The sequence below is a fragment of the Hylobates moloch genome, unplaced genomic scaffold (assembly GCF_009828535.3).
Source record: "Hylobates moloch isolate HMO894 unplaced genomic scaffold, HMol_V3 SCAFFOLD_19, whole genome shotgun sequence".
Lineage (NCBI taxonomy): Eukaryota > Metazoa > Chordata > Mammalia > Primates > Hylobatidae > Hylobates > Hylobates moloch.
Genome location: NW_026652294.1, coordinates 33,885,705 through 33,905,718, shown reverse-complemented (window position 1 = coordinate 33,905,718; position 20,014 = coordinate 33,885,705). Strand labels below are relative to the sequence as shown.

Sequence of the window (20,014 nt, the reverse complement as noted above, 5' to 3'; positions counted from 1 at the left end):
TTCAGAGGCTTGCTCTGTCTCCCAGGCTGGAGTGCAGTGGTGCAATCTCAGCTCACTGCAACCTCCGCCTCCCAGGCTCAAGCGATTCTCCTGCCTCAGCCTCCAGAGTAGCTGGGATTACAGGCGTGTGCCACCACAACAGGGTAATTTTTGTATTTTTCCTAGAAAAGGGGTTTCACCATGTTGGCCAGGCTGGTCTTGAACTCCTGACCTCAGGTGATCTGCCTGCCTCGGCCTCCCAAAGTGCTGGGATTACAGGTGTGAGCCACTGTGCCCGGCGGAAAAAAGTGTATTCATTTTTGTAACCACAGAGGAATTATCAAATTGCTAAAACTTAACACTCATTCAATACTATTGTCTGGAATACAGTCCACACTTAAATTTCACCTGTTTATCCCAATTTTCTCCCCTAATGCAAGGCCCATTAGGATTGCGAATTTCATGTACTTGTCATGTCTCTTTAGCCTCCTTCAATCTGGAATAGTTTCTCAGTCTTCTTTTACTCTCATGATCTTAATGTTTTTGAGGAGCTGATTTTACAAAATCCATCAATTTGGTGTGTCTGAAGTTTCCACGTCGTTAGATTCAGATTACACATTTTTGGTGTGAAGAGCACGGAGGCGCTGCTTGTCCTTCCAGGTGCATCACATCAGGAGATGAGCACCTGGTCAGGGAGGTGGCCTGTGGTTTCTCCAAAGCAAACTCTTTTTTTTTTGAGACGGAGTCTCGCTCTGTCACCCAGGCTGGAGTGCAGTGGCGCGATCTCGGCTCACTGCAAGCTCCGCCTCCCAGGTTCACGCCATTCTCCTGTCTCAGCCTCTCCGAGTAGCTGGGACTACAGGTGCCCGCCACCACGCCCGGCTAATTTTTTTGTATTTTTAGTACAGACGGGGTTTCACCGTGGTCTCGATCTCCTGACCTCGTGATCCGCCCGCCTCGGCCTCCCAAAGTGCTGGGATTACAAGCGTGAGCCACAGCGCCCGGCCTAGCAAACTCTACTTTGTAAACTCCCACATTTCTCTTTGTAACTGTAAGTAACCTAAAGGGGGGGGTGGTTCTTTGAAACTAGGTAATTATCCTGTTCCATTTCAAATTTCCCTTTGCCAATTGTTCACAAATCAATTACTATGATTGTTGCAAAATTTAAGAGCCTCTAAAATCACCAATTAGGTTAAAACTGTATGAAACTGACATTTATTATTATTATTATTATTATACTTTAAGTTTTGGGGTACATGTGCACAATGTGCAGGTTTGTTACATATGTATCCATGTGCCATGTTGGTGTGCTGCACCCATTAACTCCTCATTTAGCATTAGGTGTATCTCCTAATGCTGTCCCTTCCCCCTCCCCCCACCCCAGAAACTGACATTTTTATATGTCAAAAACTGTTTTATAGGTCAGAAACTACTGAAGACTGGCAATCCGGCATTTCAACCTCATACACTAAGTAACATAAATGAAAAATTTAATTTTAAAAGTATGAAAAATGCTATTACATTATTTTAGAAATAAGTAATATAATAGTCTAAGTTTATTATTCTTTCTATATTTATTCATCGGCATTCACTCTATCCCCTGTATATATTTTGTTTATCTTATTCAATGGGTTATAAGTCATTATTGTCATTATTCATCTTGAAACTCATGTTGTCCCAACTTTGCCCTGAGCGCACTCTAAGTTCTTCTGACACGTCATTTTTTGAGTACGTCATTACTTTCTGGTACTAGAAGATATTCCAGGCTCATTGTGTACTTACCCTAACTCAGAACTGGAATTTACCATTTCTCCAAAAAACGTTTTTTCCCCTTAGTGGGGAATGGCTATTTGGAAACTTATTAAAAACTAAAGTGAAGTATAATATAGAGAAACAGGAAAGCAGAGGTTAGGGGTATAAGCAATGAACCTTACCTAAAAAGTTCTCTAAGTAGTAAAATCCAACATCTTGCTGCCTATAATAAATTACCAGAACAAATGCCCCTAGATATTCAATGGAGCAGCCCTAATGTCCATCTGATCTCAAAATTTACTATTTAAACTATCATAAATTTCGAATCCATATAACTAAACTTTTATCCTATGCTCTTATTAATAAGTGATTTTAATTATTCACTTTTTGACATGGATAAGACAGACTATATTACTATTATTTTCTTTTTTTTTTTTTTTTTTGAGACGGAGTCTTGCACAGCCACCCAGGGTGGAGTGCAATGGCGTGATCTCAGCTCACTGCAACCACTGTCTCCTGGGTTCAAGCAATTCTCCCATCTCAGCCTCCCAAGTAGCTGGGATTACAGGCACCCGCCATCATGCCCAGCTAATTTTTGTATTTTAGTAGAGACGGGGTTTTACCATGTTGGCCAGGCTGATCTTGCACTCCTGACCTCTGGTGATCTGCCCACCTTGGCCTCCCAAAGTGCTAGGATTACAGGCGTGAGCCCCCGCACCCAGCCTAAAGACTACCTTATAACAAGCAAGTGGAACCAAGGCTTTTAATTTGTTATCTTATTTCTTTATTTATTATTTTTGAGATGGAGTCTCGTTCTGTTGCTCAGGCTGGAGTGCAGTGGCACAATCTTGGTTCACTGCAACCTCTGCCTCCCAGTTTCAAGCGATTCTCCTGCCTCAGCCTCCCAAGCAGCTGGGATTACAGGTACATGCCACTATGCCCAGATACTTTTTTTTTTTTTTTGAGACGGAGTCTCACTCTGTTGCCCAGGCTGGAGTGCAATGGCACTATCTTGGCTCACTGCAACCTCCACCTCCCAGGTTCAAGTGATTCTCCTGCCTCAGCCTCCCAAATAGCTGGGACTACAGGCATGTGCCACCATGTCTGGCTACTTTTTGTATTTTTATAAAGACAGGGTTTCACCATGTTGGCCAGGCTGGTCTCCAACTCCTGACCTCAGGTGATCCGCCCGCCTTGACCTCCCAAAGTGCTGGGATTACAAGCATGAGTCACCATGTCTGGCCTGCCCAGCTACTTTTTATATGTTTAGCAGAGACAGGATTTCAACATGATGGCCAGGCTGGTCTTGAACTCCTGACCTCAGGTGATCCACCCACCTCAGCCTCCCAAAGTGCCAGGATTACAGGCGTGAGCCACCGCACCCAACCTGTTATTCCTTTGTAGACTGCTACATGAACTCAAAATACATGCTTGTTGATTTTAAGAATTCTCTTCTTCACCAGCTAATGCAGAACCAAGCAGTGACTATGTCATGTAGTCAGAAATGCCAGGTAAGCTGACACAGCTAGCTCACGGTGGCGCAAGCTGCTGGATCCAATCTTTTCTCCCTGAGACCTTAGAGCAGACACCAATCAACAAGGCTGCCATATCAATCCTGAAAGGGATTAAACTAAGCATGATACCTGAGTTAAAATGATGAAATGCACATAACCTAGTTCATTAAAGAAAATAAGGTAAGGCCAGGTGCAATGGCTTACGCCTGTAACCCCAGAACTCTAGGAATCCAAGGTGGGGCGGAATCACTTGAGCCCAGGACTTTGAGGCCAGCCTGGGTAACGTGGCAAAACCCCATCTCTACAAAAAAATACAAAAATTGGCCAGGCATGGTGTTGTGCACATGTAGTCCTAGCTACTCAGGAGGCTGAGGCAGGAGGATTGCTTGAGCTCAGAAGGTGAAGGCTGCAGTGAGCCGCACTTTAGTCTGGGCGACAGAGCAAGACCCTGTCTCAAAAATAAATACATTAATTAATTAATTAATTAAAATAAAATAGAGTAGTCCCTTATCTTTCAGGCTGCTTATCCTTCTTTTCCTACCTTAGTATGAAGGAAATATCAAAATAGCAGCATCTACCCACTGTGGAGCTGACAATTGAGAAATGTTCCTTCGTGTTGTAATTGCGAAAACACTGCACTACCTGGAGAGCAAGCTGGCACACCATCTGCCCCCCAACACTTCTCCATCTCTGGTATCTGTGTAGGAAGTTGAGGGGCACAATTCTTTGTAATGATACTCCAAAACGCCTTCATTGAATGACAACCCTACTTTGGGTGCCAATCAAAGATGAAAGCAGGGGTCAAACGTAGCCATTCCTAACAGCCTCAACAGATGGCAGTTCAGTAAGAAACAAGAAGTGGTATGTTCTTTTTAACAGTGAAAACAAGAAAAACTCTGAATGCCCAATAACAAAGAATTAGTTAATTATGGACTGTTGTTAAGCTCACTAGCTACTGACTGACTGACTGAGACAGGGTCTCGTTCTGTTGCCCCGGTTGGAGTGCAGTGGTGTGATCATGGCTCACTGCAGCCTTGATCTCCTGGACTTCAGTGATCCTCAGGCCTCAGCCTCACAAGTAGCTGGGACTACAGGAACACGCCACCACACCAGGCTGATTTTTTGTAGACACAGTCTTGCTATGTTGCCCAAGCTGGTCTTGAACTCCTGGCCTGAAGCCATCCTCCAGCCTCAGCCTTGCAAAGTGCTGAGATTACAGGCACGAGTTACCATACCCGGACTGTCAAGCTACTTATTTTGTATTTATTTATTTATTTATTTTTAAGACATAGTTTCGCTCTGTTGCCTAGGCTGGAGTACACTGTCGCAATCTCAGCTCACTGCAACCTTCTATCTCCCAGGTAAGTGATTCTCCTGCCTCAGCCTCCCATGTAGCTGGAATTACAGGCACATGCCACCATGCCCAGTTAATTTTTGTATTTTTAGTAGAGACAGGGTTACAAGGTTTCACCATGTTGGCCAGGCTGGTCTCAAACTCCTGATCTCACGCAATCCACCCACCTCCGCCTCCCAAAGCGCTCTAATTACAGGCTCACGTGAGCCACCAAGCCCAGTGTCTTTTTTTTTTTTCCCCGAGATGGAGTCTCGCTCTGTCGCCCAGGCTGGAGTGTAGTGGCACAATCTCGGCTCACTGCAAGCTTCGCCTCCCGGGTCCATGCCATTCTCCTGCCTCAGCCTCCCAAGTAGCTGGGACTACAGGTGCCCGCCACCACACCTGGCTAATTTTTTGTATTTTTAGTGGACACGGGGTTTCCCCATGTTAGCCAGGATGGTCTCGATCTCCTGACCTCATGATCCACCCGCCTTGGCCTCCCAAAGTGCTGAGATTACAGGCGTGAGCCACTGCACCCGGCCTTTTTTTTTTTTTTTATGCCAAAGCAGCTTTCTCCATTTTCTAATTTCCTGTAAGTGTGGTTATATTGTTTAAGAGATAACAAAATTATAAAAATAATAATGTCGGCTGGGCGCGGTGGCTCACGCCTGTAATCCCAGCACTTTAGGAGGCCTAGGAGGGCGGATAACCTGAGGTCAGGAGTTTGAGACCAGCCTGGCCAACATGCTGAAACCCCATCTCTCCTAAAAATACAAAAATTAGCTGGGCGTGGTGGCGCGTGACTTTCATATCAGCTACTTGGGAGACTGAGGCAGGAGAATTGCTTAAACCTAGGAGGCAGAGGTTGCAGTGAGCTAAAATCGTGGCACTGCATTCCAGCCTGGATGACAGAGCGAGACTCTGTCTCAAAAAAAAAAAAAAGAGTTAAAAATCACCCTATTTAATATCCACTGTTATTATTATTATGTCAAATACGTATTCATTTAATTCTATAACCACTTTACGAGATAGCTACTATCATTACATTTTACCAATGATAAATCAAAATTTCAAACCAAAGAATCACATTCAAAAGGCCCAGATTATTATTAATTTTTGAGACAGGCTCTTGCTCTGTCACCCAGGCTGGAGTGCAGTGGCATAAACACAGCTCATGGCAGCCTCAACCTGCCAGGCTCAAGCAATTCTTCCACCTTGGCCTCCTGGGTAGCTGGGACCACAGGCATGTGCAACCATACCCAGCTAATTTTTAAATTTTTTGTAGAGATGGGGTCTTGCTATGTTGCCCAGGCTGGTCTCAATCTCCTGAGCTCAAATGATCATCCTGCCTCAGCCTCCCAAAGTGCTGGGATTACAGGTATGGGCCACTGTGCCAGGCCTAGGCCCAGATTATTAAATTTATTACCCATCCCCAAATACGTGGATTACATCCAAATCCAAGCAGTATCCATCATCTGGCAGGGGACACGCTGGTGCTTTGTAGAATACAGATCTCCGGTTCCTAAGAAAAGCCTAAAATCATTGCCATAAAGGGCATCAGTTATAGAACTGGTAACCAATGACAAGAGAGAATCCAAAACATACAAAATTATGGTGTGGAGAAGAAATTAAAAAAAAAAATTCAGGGCCGGGTGTGGTGACTCACACCTGTAATCCCAGCACTTTGTGAGGCCAAGGCGGGCAGATCATTTGAGCTCAAGAGTTCGAGACCAGCCTACGCAACATGGTGAAACACTGACTCTAATAAAAATAAAAAATTAGCTGAGTGTGGGGGCACACACTTGAAATCCCAGCAACTTGGGAGGCTGACATGGGAGAATCACTTGAACTTGGGAGGCAGAGGTTGCAGTGAGACAAGATCACTCCACCTCACTGCAGCCTGGGTGACAGAGCAAGACTCTGACACACACACACACACACACACACACACACACACACACACACTCATTCACACTCACACACAATTCAGGCCATGAGGAGTTTGATAAAGTCTGGTAATTTATCTAGAAGGTTAAATGGGTGAGTCCCTTTTTTTTTTCTTTTTTGAGATAGGGTCTCACTCTGTCACTCAAGCTGGAGTGCAGTGGTACAATCTCAGCTTACTGCAGACTTGACCTCCTGGGCTCAAGCGATCCTCCTACCTCGGCCTCCCGAGTAGCTGGGACTACAGGCACGTGCCACCATACCCAGCTAATTTTTGTACTATTTGTAGAGAAGGGGTGTCACCCTGTGACCCAGGCTGGTCTTGAACTCCTGGGCTCAAGTGATCCACCAACCCAGCCTCCCAGTGTTGGGATTACAGGTGTGAGCCATTGTGCCCAGCTGGGTGAGTCACTTGAGAGAAAAAAAAGCTATTAAGTAAGCTCAAGTCACAGGCACAAAAAGCCAAAGTAAGGGTGACAAGCACTTGTAAATCTTCATCAACGACAGAAAGGTTCTTCACAGAGTCCAACTGCAGCCTAGAGCTGCAGAGGCTGCAAGGGGTGGCGGAAAGACCACTGGACTAGAATGAGGATATCTGAGTTCTAAGTTTCTAGTCTGTAAACCAAGAGGTTGGATAACTTTACCTCTCAAGGTCTTTCCAGCTGCAAAATTCCTTAAGATACAAAACAAAACTGTAACTGCTGCTGAGCATGACAGAGGTGAGACATGAACCTCCCAGGGGAGGCGAGGCATCACAAGCGCCATCCTGAGGTCAGTCCAACACATTTAACTTATTTCACCCCATAACGCTGCAAATTCTGCTTAGTTCCTGCATTTCTTCAGGGACAAGGAGAAAAACATTCTAGAGGGATAAGAAACAGATGGTAGGGTTAACATACTTGTTTATAATCTCTTATTTTTTAGAGCTTCAAAATACACAATTTTCAGAGCATTCTGAAATGTGAGTCACACAGTTGTATAAACATTATGATGTCAACTATAAAAATATGCATGGGGGCCGGGCACAGTGGCTCATGCCTTTAATCCCAGCACTTTGGGAGGCCAAGGCAGGCAGATCACCTGATGTCAGGAGTTCGAGACCAGCCTGACCAACATGGAGAAATCCTGTCTCTATTAAAAATACAAAATCAGCCGGGCGTGGTGGCGCATGCCTGTAATCCCAGCTACACTCGAGGCTGAGGCAGGAGAATCGCTTGAATCCAGGAGGCGGGGGTTGCGGTGAGCTGAGATTGCAGAATTGCACTCCAGCCTGGGCAACAAGAGCAAAAAATCCATCTCAAAAAACGTGTGTGTGTGTGTGTGTGTGTATGCATGGGGACACGAACTGGTAATTGTACAAATGTAAGTAATCATGGTAGGATGTGATTGGAAACAATATTTGCAAGCAATACCCTTTCACGAAACACTGTTCTATTTTCTTTTCAGTAAAAATCACTTCATTTCTTCCTTTCTTTCATCTAAACTCTCAAACTGCTTGAGTCCTCACAGAGAAGACAGTTGCACCTTGTTTTAAATAAATCCTCACAGGGCAATGTTTCCCATACATGATACCAAGCACAAAATGGCCAGCTCTCCAGAGCTGGGATGGGCTCTTGCATTTTATCCTTCCTAGCAAATTTACACCCTTTATTCAATTTGCAGGCTGCCACAGAGCCAAGTATAAGCAGACTAGGAACATACTGAGTCAATTTCTACCCCTTAGAATGGTGTTCTATTCAAACGTATTTTTGTAGTTCAAATGGGACTTTGGAAATAACAGAAACGTACTGTTTAAAAGCCTCCTAAAAACAGCCCCAATATTATTGTAGCCTAGAAGAGCCGCCTACAGTTCCCCATTTTCCCGCCTACAGTTCCCCATTTTCCTGGCTGGCTCTAGTTCCCTCAAAAGTCATAATGAGGATTGGGTGTGGTGGCTCACGCCTGTAATCCCAGCACTTTGGGAGGCCGAGGCGGGTGGATCACCTGAGGTCGGGAGTTCGAGACCAGCCTGACCAACACGGAGAAATCCCGTCTCTACTAAAAATACAAAATTAGCCTGGTGTGGTGGCACATGCCTGTAATCCCAGCTACTCGGGAGGCTGAGGCAGGAGAATCATTTGAACCTGGGAGGCAGAGGTTGCGGTGAGCCAAGATCACGCCATTGCACTCCAGCCTAGGCAACAAGAGTGAAACTCAGTCTCAAAAAAAAATAAAATAAAATAAAAGCCATAATGAAATGGTCACATGACTTGGTTACCTCTTTTCTGTGAATTTCAGTGCTGTTACCTTCTTTAAGTTTACTTTACTTTCTCAGACTTTTCTCAATGCTCAGTATAATTTTAGTTTATTTCTTTTTCAAGATAGTCTAATGTGTCTAAATAAGTCAATCTAGACTGGGTGCGGTGGCTCGCACCTGTAATCCCAGCATGTTGGGAGGCTGAGACGGGAGAATCACTTGAGGTCAAGACTTCGAGACCAGCCTGGCCAACATGGTGAAACTCCAACTCTACTAAAAAAAAATACAGAAACTTAGCCAGGCGAGGTGGCACGTGCCTGTTGTCCCAACTACTCGGGAAGTTGAGGCAGGAGAATTGTTTGAACCTGGGAAGCGGACAGAGGTTGCAGTGAGCCAAGATCACCCTAGTGCACTCCAGCCTGGGTGACAGAGTGAGACTCTGTCTCAAAAAAACAAAAAACAAACAAACAAACAAAAAACAGGATATTTGATGATTTTGGAATTGGTCTTTAATAAAATAAGCAGCTTTCCACCTTTGGGAGATAGGAAAGATTTACAGAATAAGAATAAACAAAGATTGAAAAGGTAGTAGCTCCTGTAGCCTGCAAAGACCCTGTTTCTGAGGATGTTTTCATTACTGAGGATGTTCTCCTGTCTTTTTTTTTTTTTTTAGATGGAGTCTCGCTCTGTCACCCAGGCTGGAGTGCAGTGGCACAATCTTGGTTCACTGCAACCTCTGCCTCCCAGGTTCAAGCAGTTCTCCTGCCTCAGCCTCCTGAGTAGCTGGAATTACAGGCGCCTGCCACCACGCCTGGCTAATTTTTTGTATTTTTTACTAGAGACGGGGTTTCACCATGTTGGCGAGGCTGGCCTCCAACTCCTGACCTCAGGTGATCCACCCACTTCGGTCTCCCAGAGTGCTGGGATTACAGGTGTGAGCCACCGTGCCCAGCCTTCTCATGTCGTTAAGTGATTTTGTTTCCTATAATCATCATACTACATAGACGGAAAAGAGGACAATATCATATAGGAAAAAAATCTTCCCTATCCAGGAATTTCCCTTCTAGGTCTACATTCAAAGAAATGAAAGCAGGGTCTCCAGGAGATATTTATATACCCACATTCATATAGCATTATTCACAACAGCCAAAGGGTACAAGCAACCTAAGTATCCTCCATCAACAGATGAATGTATAAATGAAATGTGGCATATCAGCCTTAAAAAGGAAGAAAATTCTGAAATATGCTGCATCATGGAAGAACCTTGAGAACATGATGAAAAGTGAAAAAAGCCAGTCATAAAAGGACAAGTACTGTATGATTCCATTTGTATGAGGTACCTAGAGTAGTCAAGTTCATAGAGACAGACAGCAGAATGACGGTTGCCAGGGGCTCAGGGAAGGAGAGAATGAGGACGTATTTAACGAGTACAGAGTTATAGTTATGCAAAATGAAGAGTTCTGGAGACTGCTTGCGCAACAATGTGAATGTACTTCACATTACTAAACTATACTCTAAAGTTTTAGATGGTGATACAGTTTGGATTTGTGTCCCCGCCCAAATCTCATGTCAAACTGTAATCTCTAGTGTTGGCGAGGGGGCCTGCTGGGAAGTGACTGTATCCTGAGGGCAGATTTCCCCTTGCTGTTTTGGTGATAGTGAGTGAGATCTCACTAGATCTGGTTAAGTGTGTAGCACCTCCTCCTTTTCTCTCTCTTCCTCCTCCTCTGGCCACATAATGATGCGCCTGCTTCCCTTCACCTTCTGCCATGATTGTACGTTTCCTGAGGCTGCCCCAGCCATGCTTCCTGTACAGCCTGTGGAACCGTGAACTAATTAAACCTCTTTTCTTTACAAATTACTCAGTCTCAGGTATTTCTTTATAGCAGTGTGAGAATGGACTAATACAGATGGTAAATTTTGTTATGGGTATTTACCATAATAATAATAATAAATAAAACCTTCCCTATGTCCCAAAGCTAAATCCTTGGATTGAAAGCTCTTTTCATTTTTAAACTACCATATTATCCATCATTTCAACAACATGTGGCAGGGTGAGAAGTCAAGCGAGACAAATAGCTCTTTTTGAGTACCTTATGTTGCTTAATGACAGGTGTGTTGTCCAAAATAATTAGCTTTCAAAAGGAATGGCCTTAACCCTCCTCTGCAACTGGTTAGTGATCTCAGTTTCCCTTCATTAAGTTCTTGACAGCTCAATGTCCTCACATCTGTCACTGTTTGGGAGACTGATTCCAAGAACCTAAATTGCTGAAAGGACAAGGCAACAAATTTATTCTGGTTCATGGGACAGAACTGAACCCATCTGTTTTCTAATCAAAAGCCATATTTGAATCAGTTTTGTTCCACCACAGGACCATCCTAATGGGAGCAATACAATCATATGGTATTTTCCTCTTTCCTATCTATGTAATATACATGATTACAGTAAACACTAATCAATTAAAGGCATGGAACATCTTCAGAAACACGGTCTTCACAGATTGTAGGAGCCACTACCTTTGCAATCTGCATTTTTATTTTTATTTTTATTTTTGGAGAAGGAATCTTACTCTCTCGCCCAGGCTGGAGTGCAGTGGCGTGATCTCAGCTCACTGCAACCTCTGCCTCCTGGGTTCAAGCAATTCTCCTGTGTCAGCCTCCCAAGTAGCTGGGACTACAGGCACCCACCACCACACCCAGCTCATTTTTATATTTTTTGTAGAGACAGGGTTTCACTATATTGGCCAGGCTGGTCTTGAACTCCTAACCTTCTGATCTGCCCGCCTCGGCCTCCCAAAGTGCTGGGATTACAGGCATGAACCACCGCGCCCAGCCTGCAATCTTTATCTGCTTGTTCTTCTGACCAGTAGGATTACTTTTCCTCTGAGTGACATAGTTTGTTTTAGAACTACATAGGGGAGGCCGGGCACGGAGGCTCATGCCTATAATTCCAGCACTTTGGGAGGTCGAGGCAGGCAGATCACCTGAGGCTAGGAGTTCCAGACCAGCCTGGCCAACATGGTGAAACCCCCCACCGTCTCTACTAGAAATACAAAAATTAAAGGTGGCAGGTGCCTGTAATCCCAGCTACTTGGGAGGCTGAGGCACAAGAAAAGCTTGAACCCAGGAGGCAGAGGTTGCAGTGAGCTGCGATCGCGCCACTGCACTCCAGCCTGGGCAACAAGAGCAAGACTCTGTCCCCCCACCAAAAAAAAGAGAACTACATAGGGGGTAAATATTCCTATGTTGTAAAAATGGACGCTATGTTGTAAAAACAGACTTACCTTAATCTTTTTTTAAGTTGTAGACTGTCATGGATGATCCTTTTAACAAACTCCAATTCACCTCCTTCTGCCATGATCTCTGTGATACCTCCTGTATTAACAGAACTAGGTGGAGGTCTTCGAGGATTTCGTGAGTTTACTCCCTGAACAACAACAACCAAAAACCCTAGTGAAAAATGTGTACACCCCAAGAACCGAGTTTGAATGTAATCTATCTCTAAGTTAGAATGTTTAGTTGCAATTTTTACTTTCCAAATAGTATGCTAGATTTAGGATTTTAAAATCACAGCCACTAAAATATTTTATTTCAAACAGCTACTTCTGCAACTATTTCTTCCCAGGTCTTTTCCTTTCCATTTTTGTGGTTAAACATGAAAATTGTTTACCTTTTTATAAAGCCCAATCTGTCACTTTTTCTTTATGCTTTTTTTTCCTGTACAGAAAATCCACCCAAAGATTAAACAAACGTTTTTTCCTAGCATTTTCATCGTTTTGCTTTTCACATTTAAATATTTAATCCACCCTTACCTCATACCATATGAAAAGTTAACTCAAAATTCATCAAAGACCTAAAAGTAAAAGCTAAAACTATAAAACTCTTACAAGAAAACCTAAGAAAAAATTTTCATGACCTTGGATTAGGCAACAGTTTCTGAGACATGACAACAAAAGCATAAGCAACAAAAGAAAACAGATAAACTGGACTTCATCTGAATTAAAAACTTCTGAGCTGCAAAGGGCACCATCAAGAAAGTGAGAAGACAACCCACAGGAAGGGAATGTTTGCAAATCACTATCTAATAAGGAACTTGTATTTAGGATATATAAAGAATGCTTACAACTTAATAATAAAGAGAAAAATAAACCAACTTAAACATAAGCAAAGGATATGAATAAGCACTTCTCCAAAGAAGATATGCAAATGGCCAATAAGCACATGAAAAGATGCTCAGCATCATCAGTCATCAGGGAAATCCTCATCAAAACCACAATGAGGTACCACTTTATACCCACTAGGATGGCTATAATCAAAAAGATAGATCAGGCAGGGCACGGTGGCTCACGTCCGTCATCCCAGCACTTTGGGAGGCCGAGGCGGGCGGATCACGAGGTCAGGAGATCAAGACCATCCTGGCTAACACAGTGAAACCCCATCTCTACTAAAAAAAAAAATACAAAAAATTAGCCGGGCATGGTGGCTCACGCCTGTAATCCCAGCTACTCAGGAGGCTGAGGCAGAAGAATCGCTTGAACCCAGGAGGCAGAGGTTGCAGTGACCCGAGATCACACCACTGCACTCCAGCCTAGGCAACAGAGCAAGACTCCGTCTCAAAAAGAAAAAAAAAAAAAAAATAGACACATCAGGCTGGGCACGGTGGCTCACGCCTGTAATCCTAGTACCTGGGGAGGCCAAGGCGGGCAGATCACTTGAGGTCAGGATTTCGAGACCAGACTGGCCAACATGGTAAAACCCTGTCTCTAATAAAAATGCAAAAAAAATTAGCCACGCCCAGTGGTGTCCACCAGGAGTCCCAGCAACTCAGGAGGCTGAGGCACGAGAATCACTTGAACCTGGGAGGTGGAGGTTGCAGTGAGCTGAGATCACACCACTGCACTCCAGCCTGGGTGACAAGAGTAAGACCCTTGTCACAAAAAAAAAAAAAAAAAAGCCACTTAACAGTAAAAACATTGATTTCCTTCCTAAGCCAAGAAGCTCAGTCCAGGAGTGGACTATGACCTAAGTTGATCCAATGAAAAGAAAATCAAATGTTCAATGGCTTAGGGAAGAAAAGAGCTCTCTCCTCACCCTCCCACCCTCTAAATATTGCTGTACCACAAGTAAACCAGCTTATGAACAAAAACAACCATAGACCAAGTCACAGCCAAGAGAAAAACAGAGCTCTTAATACTGCCAACACCTTAATCAAATCATTATGAAATCCCAACTACTGCTGGGTTTCTCAAATATGTCAGCCAATGAACTTTCTTTGTCGTTAAGTCAATCTAAATTGGGTTTTTAGGTACAGGTCTCCCTCGGTATCTGAAGAAGATCTGCCTTAGATACCAAAATCCAAGGAAGCTCAAGTCCCTTTTATCACATGGGGTAGGATTTGCATTTCACCTGCCCACATCATCTCATATACTTTCAATAATTCCTAGATTAGTTATAATACCTTATACAATGTGAATGCTATGTAAAAATAGTGATACTGTATTTTTGTATTATTTTTCATTGTTACATTGTTATTTTTTATTGTTTTCTTTTTTTCCCCAAATATTTTTTTTTTGAGACAGGGTCTTGCTCTGTTACCCAGGCTGGAGTGCAGCGACACGATCCTGGCTCAATGCAACCTGCACGTCCTGGGCTCAAGCCTTCCTCCCACCTCAGCCTCCCAAGTAGCTGGGTCTACAAGCACACGCCATAGTGCCTGGCTAATTCTTTTTGTAGTTTTTGTAGAGACAGGCCTTCACCACATTGCCCAGGCTGGTTTTGAACTCCTGAGCTCAAGCTATCCACCCACCTCGGCCTCCCAAAGTGCTGGGATTACAAGTGTGAGTCACTGTGCAAGCCTCCCAATGCTTTCAATGCGTGGTTGGCTGAATCCACAATGCGGAACCCACAGGTGTAGGCCCTATAGATACAGAGAGCCGAAAGTACTTCAAACCAAAAGACCCCTAACTGGTACACAGCTTTCAAAAGCCAGGCATTGCAGCACACGCCTATGGCCTCAGCTACTAGGGGAGCTGACGGGAGGGGGACTGCTTGAGTCTGGATGTTCAAGACCAGCTTGAGCAACACAGCGAGACCTCATCTCAAATATATTAATTTAAAAAATAATAAGTTAATTTTTAAAAGTTTTCTTTGCTCTTATCTGTGCAAATAAGGCAAATTTAGAATTTTTTTTTTTTTTTTTTTTTGAGATAAGAGTCTTGCTCTGTAGCCCGGGCTGGAGTGCAATGGCGCAATCTTGGCTCACTGCAACCTCTGCCTCCCGGGTTCAAGCGATTCTCCTGCCTCAGCCTCCCAAGTAGCTGGGATTACAGGCATGGGCCATGACGCCCAGCTAATTTTTTGTATCTTTAGTAGAGATAGGGTTTCACCATGTTGGCCAGACTGGTCTCAAACTCCTGACTTCATGATCCACCCACCTTGGCCTCCCAAAGTGCAGGGATTACAGGTGTGAGCCACCATGCCCAGCCTATATTCAATTATTTTAAAGCAGAAGACATTTTACCTTGGCTTCCAATTGATTGGCAAAAAAGGGAGGGTTGCACATGCAAAAGTCATAGATGATCTCCGATTCTTCTTTAAGAGCGTCCATCAGGAGTGTCTTCTGTGGCACTTTCACCACTAGGAGAAAAAACAGGACTGTGAACTCATGTTAATGTTGCAGTGGTTTTAAAGTATAATCATGCACTGCATAATGATGCTTTGGTCAACTGCATATATGATGGTGGTCCCGTAATATTATAATACCACATTTTTACTGTACCTTTTCTATGTTTGATATGCTTAGATACACAAATACCACTGTGCTAAAATGGCCTTCAGTATTCAGTACAGTGACATACTGCTCAGGTTATAGCCTAAGAGCCACAGGCTATTACATATAGGCCCAGGTGTGTAGTAGGCTACACCATTCAGGTGTGTGTGAGCACACACTACGATGAAATCACCTAACAATGCATTTCTCAGAATGCATTCTGTTATTAAGTAAGTGCTGTTGAGTAAGGTGTGACTGTATGTCCTCAAACTCTTTGACAGTACTCCCTTCAGGAGATGGAGTTTAATTTCCCTCCCCTTGAGTATGGGCTGCATTTTAAGGACACTCAAATAGCTTCATGGAGAGATCCACATGGCTATGAACTAGGGTTTCCTTCCAAGAGTCGTGTGAGTGAGCCGTGAGTAAGCCATCTTGGAAACAAATCTCTACCACCCGTACATCCTTCAGATGACTGTAGCTCTAGCCAACAACTTGACTGCAAATGCATCCAAGTGTCTCAACTAGAACCACTCGACTAAGCCATGCCAAAATTTATGACCCATAGGAACTATGAGATAAATGTTTATTGTTTAAAGTTGCTAGGGCCAAGTGTGATGGTTCATGCCTGTAATCCCAGTGCTCTGGGAGGCCAAGACGGGAGAACTGCTTGAGAGTTCCAGATTAACCTGGGCAACATAGCAAGAACCTATCTCTACAAAAATTTTAAAAATAAGAAAATTATCTGAGCATGGTGGTACGAGCCTGTAATTCTAGCTACTTGGGAGGCTAAAGTGAGAGACTGCTTGAGCCCAGGAGGCTGAGGCTGCAGCAAGCCATGATCACACCACGGCACACCGGCCTGGATGACAGAGTGAGACCCTGTCTCTAATAAAAAAATGGTTTTTATTTGTTTGTTTGTTTTTTTAAAGGCTCCTAGGGCCGGGCATGGTGGCTCATGCCTATAATTCCAACACTTCGGGAGGCCGAGGCAGGTGGATCACTTGAGGTCAGGAGTTCGAGACCTGCGTAGCCAACATGGTGAAACCCTGTCTCTACTAAAAAATTACAAAAATTAGACGGGTGTGGTGGCAGGCACCTACACTCCCAGCTACTCGGGAGGCTGAGGCAGGAGAATCACTTGAACCTGGGAGACAGAGGTTGCAGTGAGCAGCAGATTGTGCCACTGCACTCCAGCCTGGGCGACACAGCAAGACTCCATCTCAAAAAATGAAAAATAAAAATAAATAAATAAATAAATAAATAAATAGGCTCCTAGATTTTGGAATACTTTGTTACACAACAATGGAGAAATAAAACAAATGCACTAATAATATTAATGTCTCCCCTTACAAAGATTGTTCAATACTATGAAGAAAAGTCTTACTTCTTTCATAAAGCGACATAAAATCTCTTTCACGGAAAAAAAATTAACACTGCTTTATACACAGAATGGTCACAAAAATAAAAAGTAATCACAAGGGGATTTGACTATTTCTAGCACAGTTCTATGTACTGAAATTATTACTTGTTTTTGAGACACAGTCTCATTCTGTAGACCAGGATAGAATGCAATGGCGCGATCTCCGCTCACTACAACCTCTGCCTCCCAGGTTCAAGCGATTCTCCTGCCTCAGCCTCCCAAGTAGCTGGCATTACAGATGCCCATCACGACGCCCCGCTAATTTTTGTATTTTTAGTAGAGATGGAGTTTCACCATGTTGGTCAGGCTGTTCTCAAACCCCTGACCTCAGACAATCTGCTTCAGCCTCCCAAAGTGCTGGGATTACAGGTGTGAGCCACCGCACCCGGACTGTGTACTGAAATTAAAAACATGGTATAGTTAATCAACAGTAGAGTTTCCTTCCTTTTAAAATCTTGGTGACTAAGTTACTTCATATATAGTCAATTCTCATTATCTGTGCTAGTTATGTTCTACAAAGTAGCCACAAACAGTCAATGAGTGAATACTGAACCGCTGATTCCCAGGGGAAATACAGGGTTAGGTTCCTACAGGTCTCTCTTCACATTTTCATCAACTGATAGACACACAACGTTGTTTTATGGTGTTCCTGTTCAAAGACACTTTATCGAATATACATCACTCATTCACTAACACTGAACTCACGGCCAACAGCACTTCAACTGTGTCTGAAGGAAGCTTATCTAACACATGTGTTTTCTCTGTAAGGCACATCACAGCCTTTTTGCACTGAGGAACACAAGACAGCCTTTCAGCACCATGTTTAGGGACTATTTTAAACAGCAAAATCACCAAGAGAAAGCACAAAAATGCAAAAGAAAAAAAAAACCCAAAACGTGGTATTAAATAGACCAAGAAAAGGACGCTTGGTTCACAGTATGGAAGCTGGACTAAGAAGGCAGAGCATCGCCTTGTTGAGCCTCAGCTGGGAACATGCACACTGGGGCAACTCCAATTATTTGCCACTATGCACTAGTCTGTGAATGACCACAAAAGTACCATGAATGTCAATTTTAAGTTAAAAATAAATTTTAAGTTGGGGGCGGTGGCTCATACCTGTAACTCCAGCACTTTGGGAGGCTGAGGCCAGAAAATCACTCGAGCCCAGGAGTTCAAGACCAGCCTGGGCAACATGGCAAGACCCCATCTCTACAAAACAATACAAAAATTAGCCAGGCGTGGTGGCACACACTGGAAGTCTCAGCTACTCACAAGGCTGAGGCTGGATGATTACCTGAACATAGGAGGCTGAGGCTACAGTGAGCCACTATACTCCAGCCTGGGTGACAGTGAGACCCTGTCTCGAAAATTAAATAAGTAAATATATTCATACATACAAACATATATACATACACTTTAGCTATGGATAAATTAATTGTAAAGTTTATTTGGAGAGGCAAAAGACTCAGGATAGCCAACACAATATTGAAAGAGAAGAGGCAGGCCAGGCGCGGCGGCTCATGCTTGTAATCCCAGCACTTTGGGAGGCCGAGGCGGGCGCATCACGAGGTCAGGAGATCGAGACCACGGTGAAACCCCGTCTCTACTAAAAATACAAAAAAAAATCAGCCAGGCGTGGTGGCGGGCGCCTGTAGTCCCAGCTACGCCACTGCACTCCAGCCTGGGCGACAGAGCGAGACTCCGTCTCAAAAAAAAAAAAAAAAAAAAGAACTGATACTGGAACATCACTTGGACATCCACAGGCATAAAATGAATCTAGACACAGACCTTATATCCTTCACAAAATTTAACTCAAAACAGATCTCAGACCTAAATGCAAAATGCCAGACTATAAAACTCCTAGAAAATAACAGAGTCCTGCTCTGTTTCCCAGGCTGGGGTGCAGTGTCGTGATCTCGGCTCACTGCAACCTCCCCCTCCCAGGTTCAATTGATTCTTGTTCCTCAGCCTCCTGAGTTACTGGGATTACATGCATGCGCCACTACGCTGGCTAATTTTTGTATTTTTAGTAGAGATGGGGTTTCATCATATAGGCCAGGTTGGTCTCGAACTCCTGACCTGAAGGATCTACCCATCTCAGCCTCCCAGCATGCTGAGATTACAGCACTTTTTGGATATAATACCAAAAGTACTGTATATCATTCCTTAAAAGAAGGGAGCAATGGCCAGGTGCAGTATCTCACACCTGTAATCCCAGCACTTTGGGAGGCCGAGGCGGGCGGATCATGAGGTCAGGAGATCGAGACCATCCTGGCTAACACAGTGAAACCCCGTTTCTACTGAAAATACAAAAAATTAGCCAAGCATGGTGGCAGGCGCCTGTAGTCCCAGCTACTCGGAAGGTGAGGCAGGAGAATGGTGTGAACCCGGGAGGTGGAGCTTGCAGTGAGCCGAGATCGCGCCACTGTACTCCAGCCTGGGCGACACAGCGAGACTCCATCTCAAAAAATAAAAAATAAAAATAAGAAGGGATCAATAAGCTGGGCTTGGCTGGGGGCAGTGGCTCATGTCTATCATTCCAACGGTCTAGGAGGTCCAGACAAGAGAATCACTTGAGGACAGGAGTTTGAGACCAGCCTGGGCAACATGGTGAAACCCCATCTCTACTAAAGATACAAAAATTAGCTCGGCGTGGTGGCGGGTGCCTATAATCTCAGCTACTTGGGAGGCTGAAGCAGGAGAATCGCTTGAACCCAGGAGGCAGAGGTTGCAGTAAGCCGAGATCATGCCACTGCACTCTAGCCTGGGGAACAAGAGCAAAACTAAGTCTCAAAAAAAAAAAAGGACAAAAGGCCTGAACAGACATCTCACCAAAAAAGATATACAGATGGTAAATAAGCACATGAAAAGATGCTCCACGTGAATATCAGGAAAATGCAAATTAAAATAATGAAATACCACTACACGCCTATTAGAATGGCCAAAATCCAGAACACTGACAACACCCAACACCCAGTGCTGGCAAGGATGTGAGCAACAGGAACTTCCATCCATTGCTGGTGGGAGTGCAAAACAGTACTCTGGAAGACAGTTTGGTGGTTTCTTA

The 20,014-nt window shown here is 44.0% G+C and overlaps 1 protein-coding gene across 3 annotated transcripts in view; it reads right to left on the bottom strand.

Annotated features, from left to right (window-relative positions):
- Nucleotides 1-20,014, bottom strand: part of METTL16 (methyltransferase 16, RNA N6-adenosine) — an 89,471-nt gene that overhangs the window by 31,304 nt on the left and 38,153 nt on the right. For 2 of the 3 annotated variants that reach the window (XM_058431097.1, XM_032138065.2), the window contains 2 exons: nt 15,279-15,394; nt 12,043-12,185 (listed from right to left, as the gene is read on the bottom strand). In XM_058431097.1, coding sequence (XP_058287080.1) covers nt 12,043-12,185; nt 15,279-15,394 — 259 coding nt within the window. Of the gene's footprint in view, nt 1-12,042; nt 12,186-15,278; nt 15,395-18,063; nt 18,157-20,014 lie in introns of all 3 variants that reach the window. The other variant, XM_058431096.1, reaches the window with a different exon arrangement.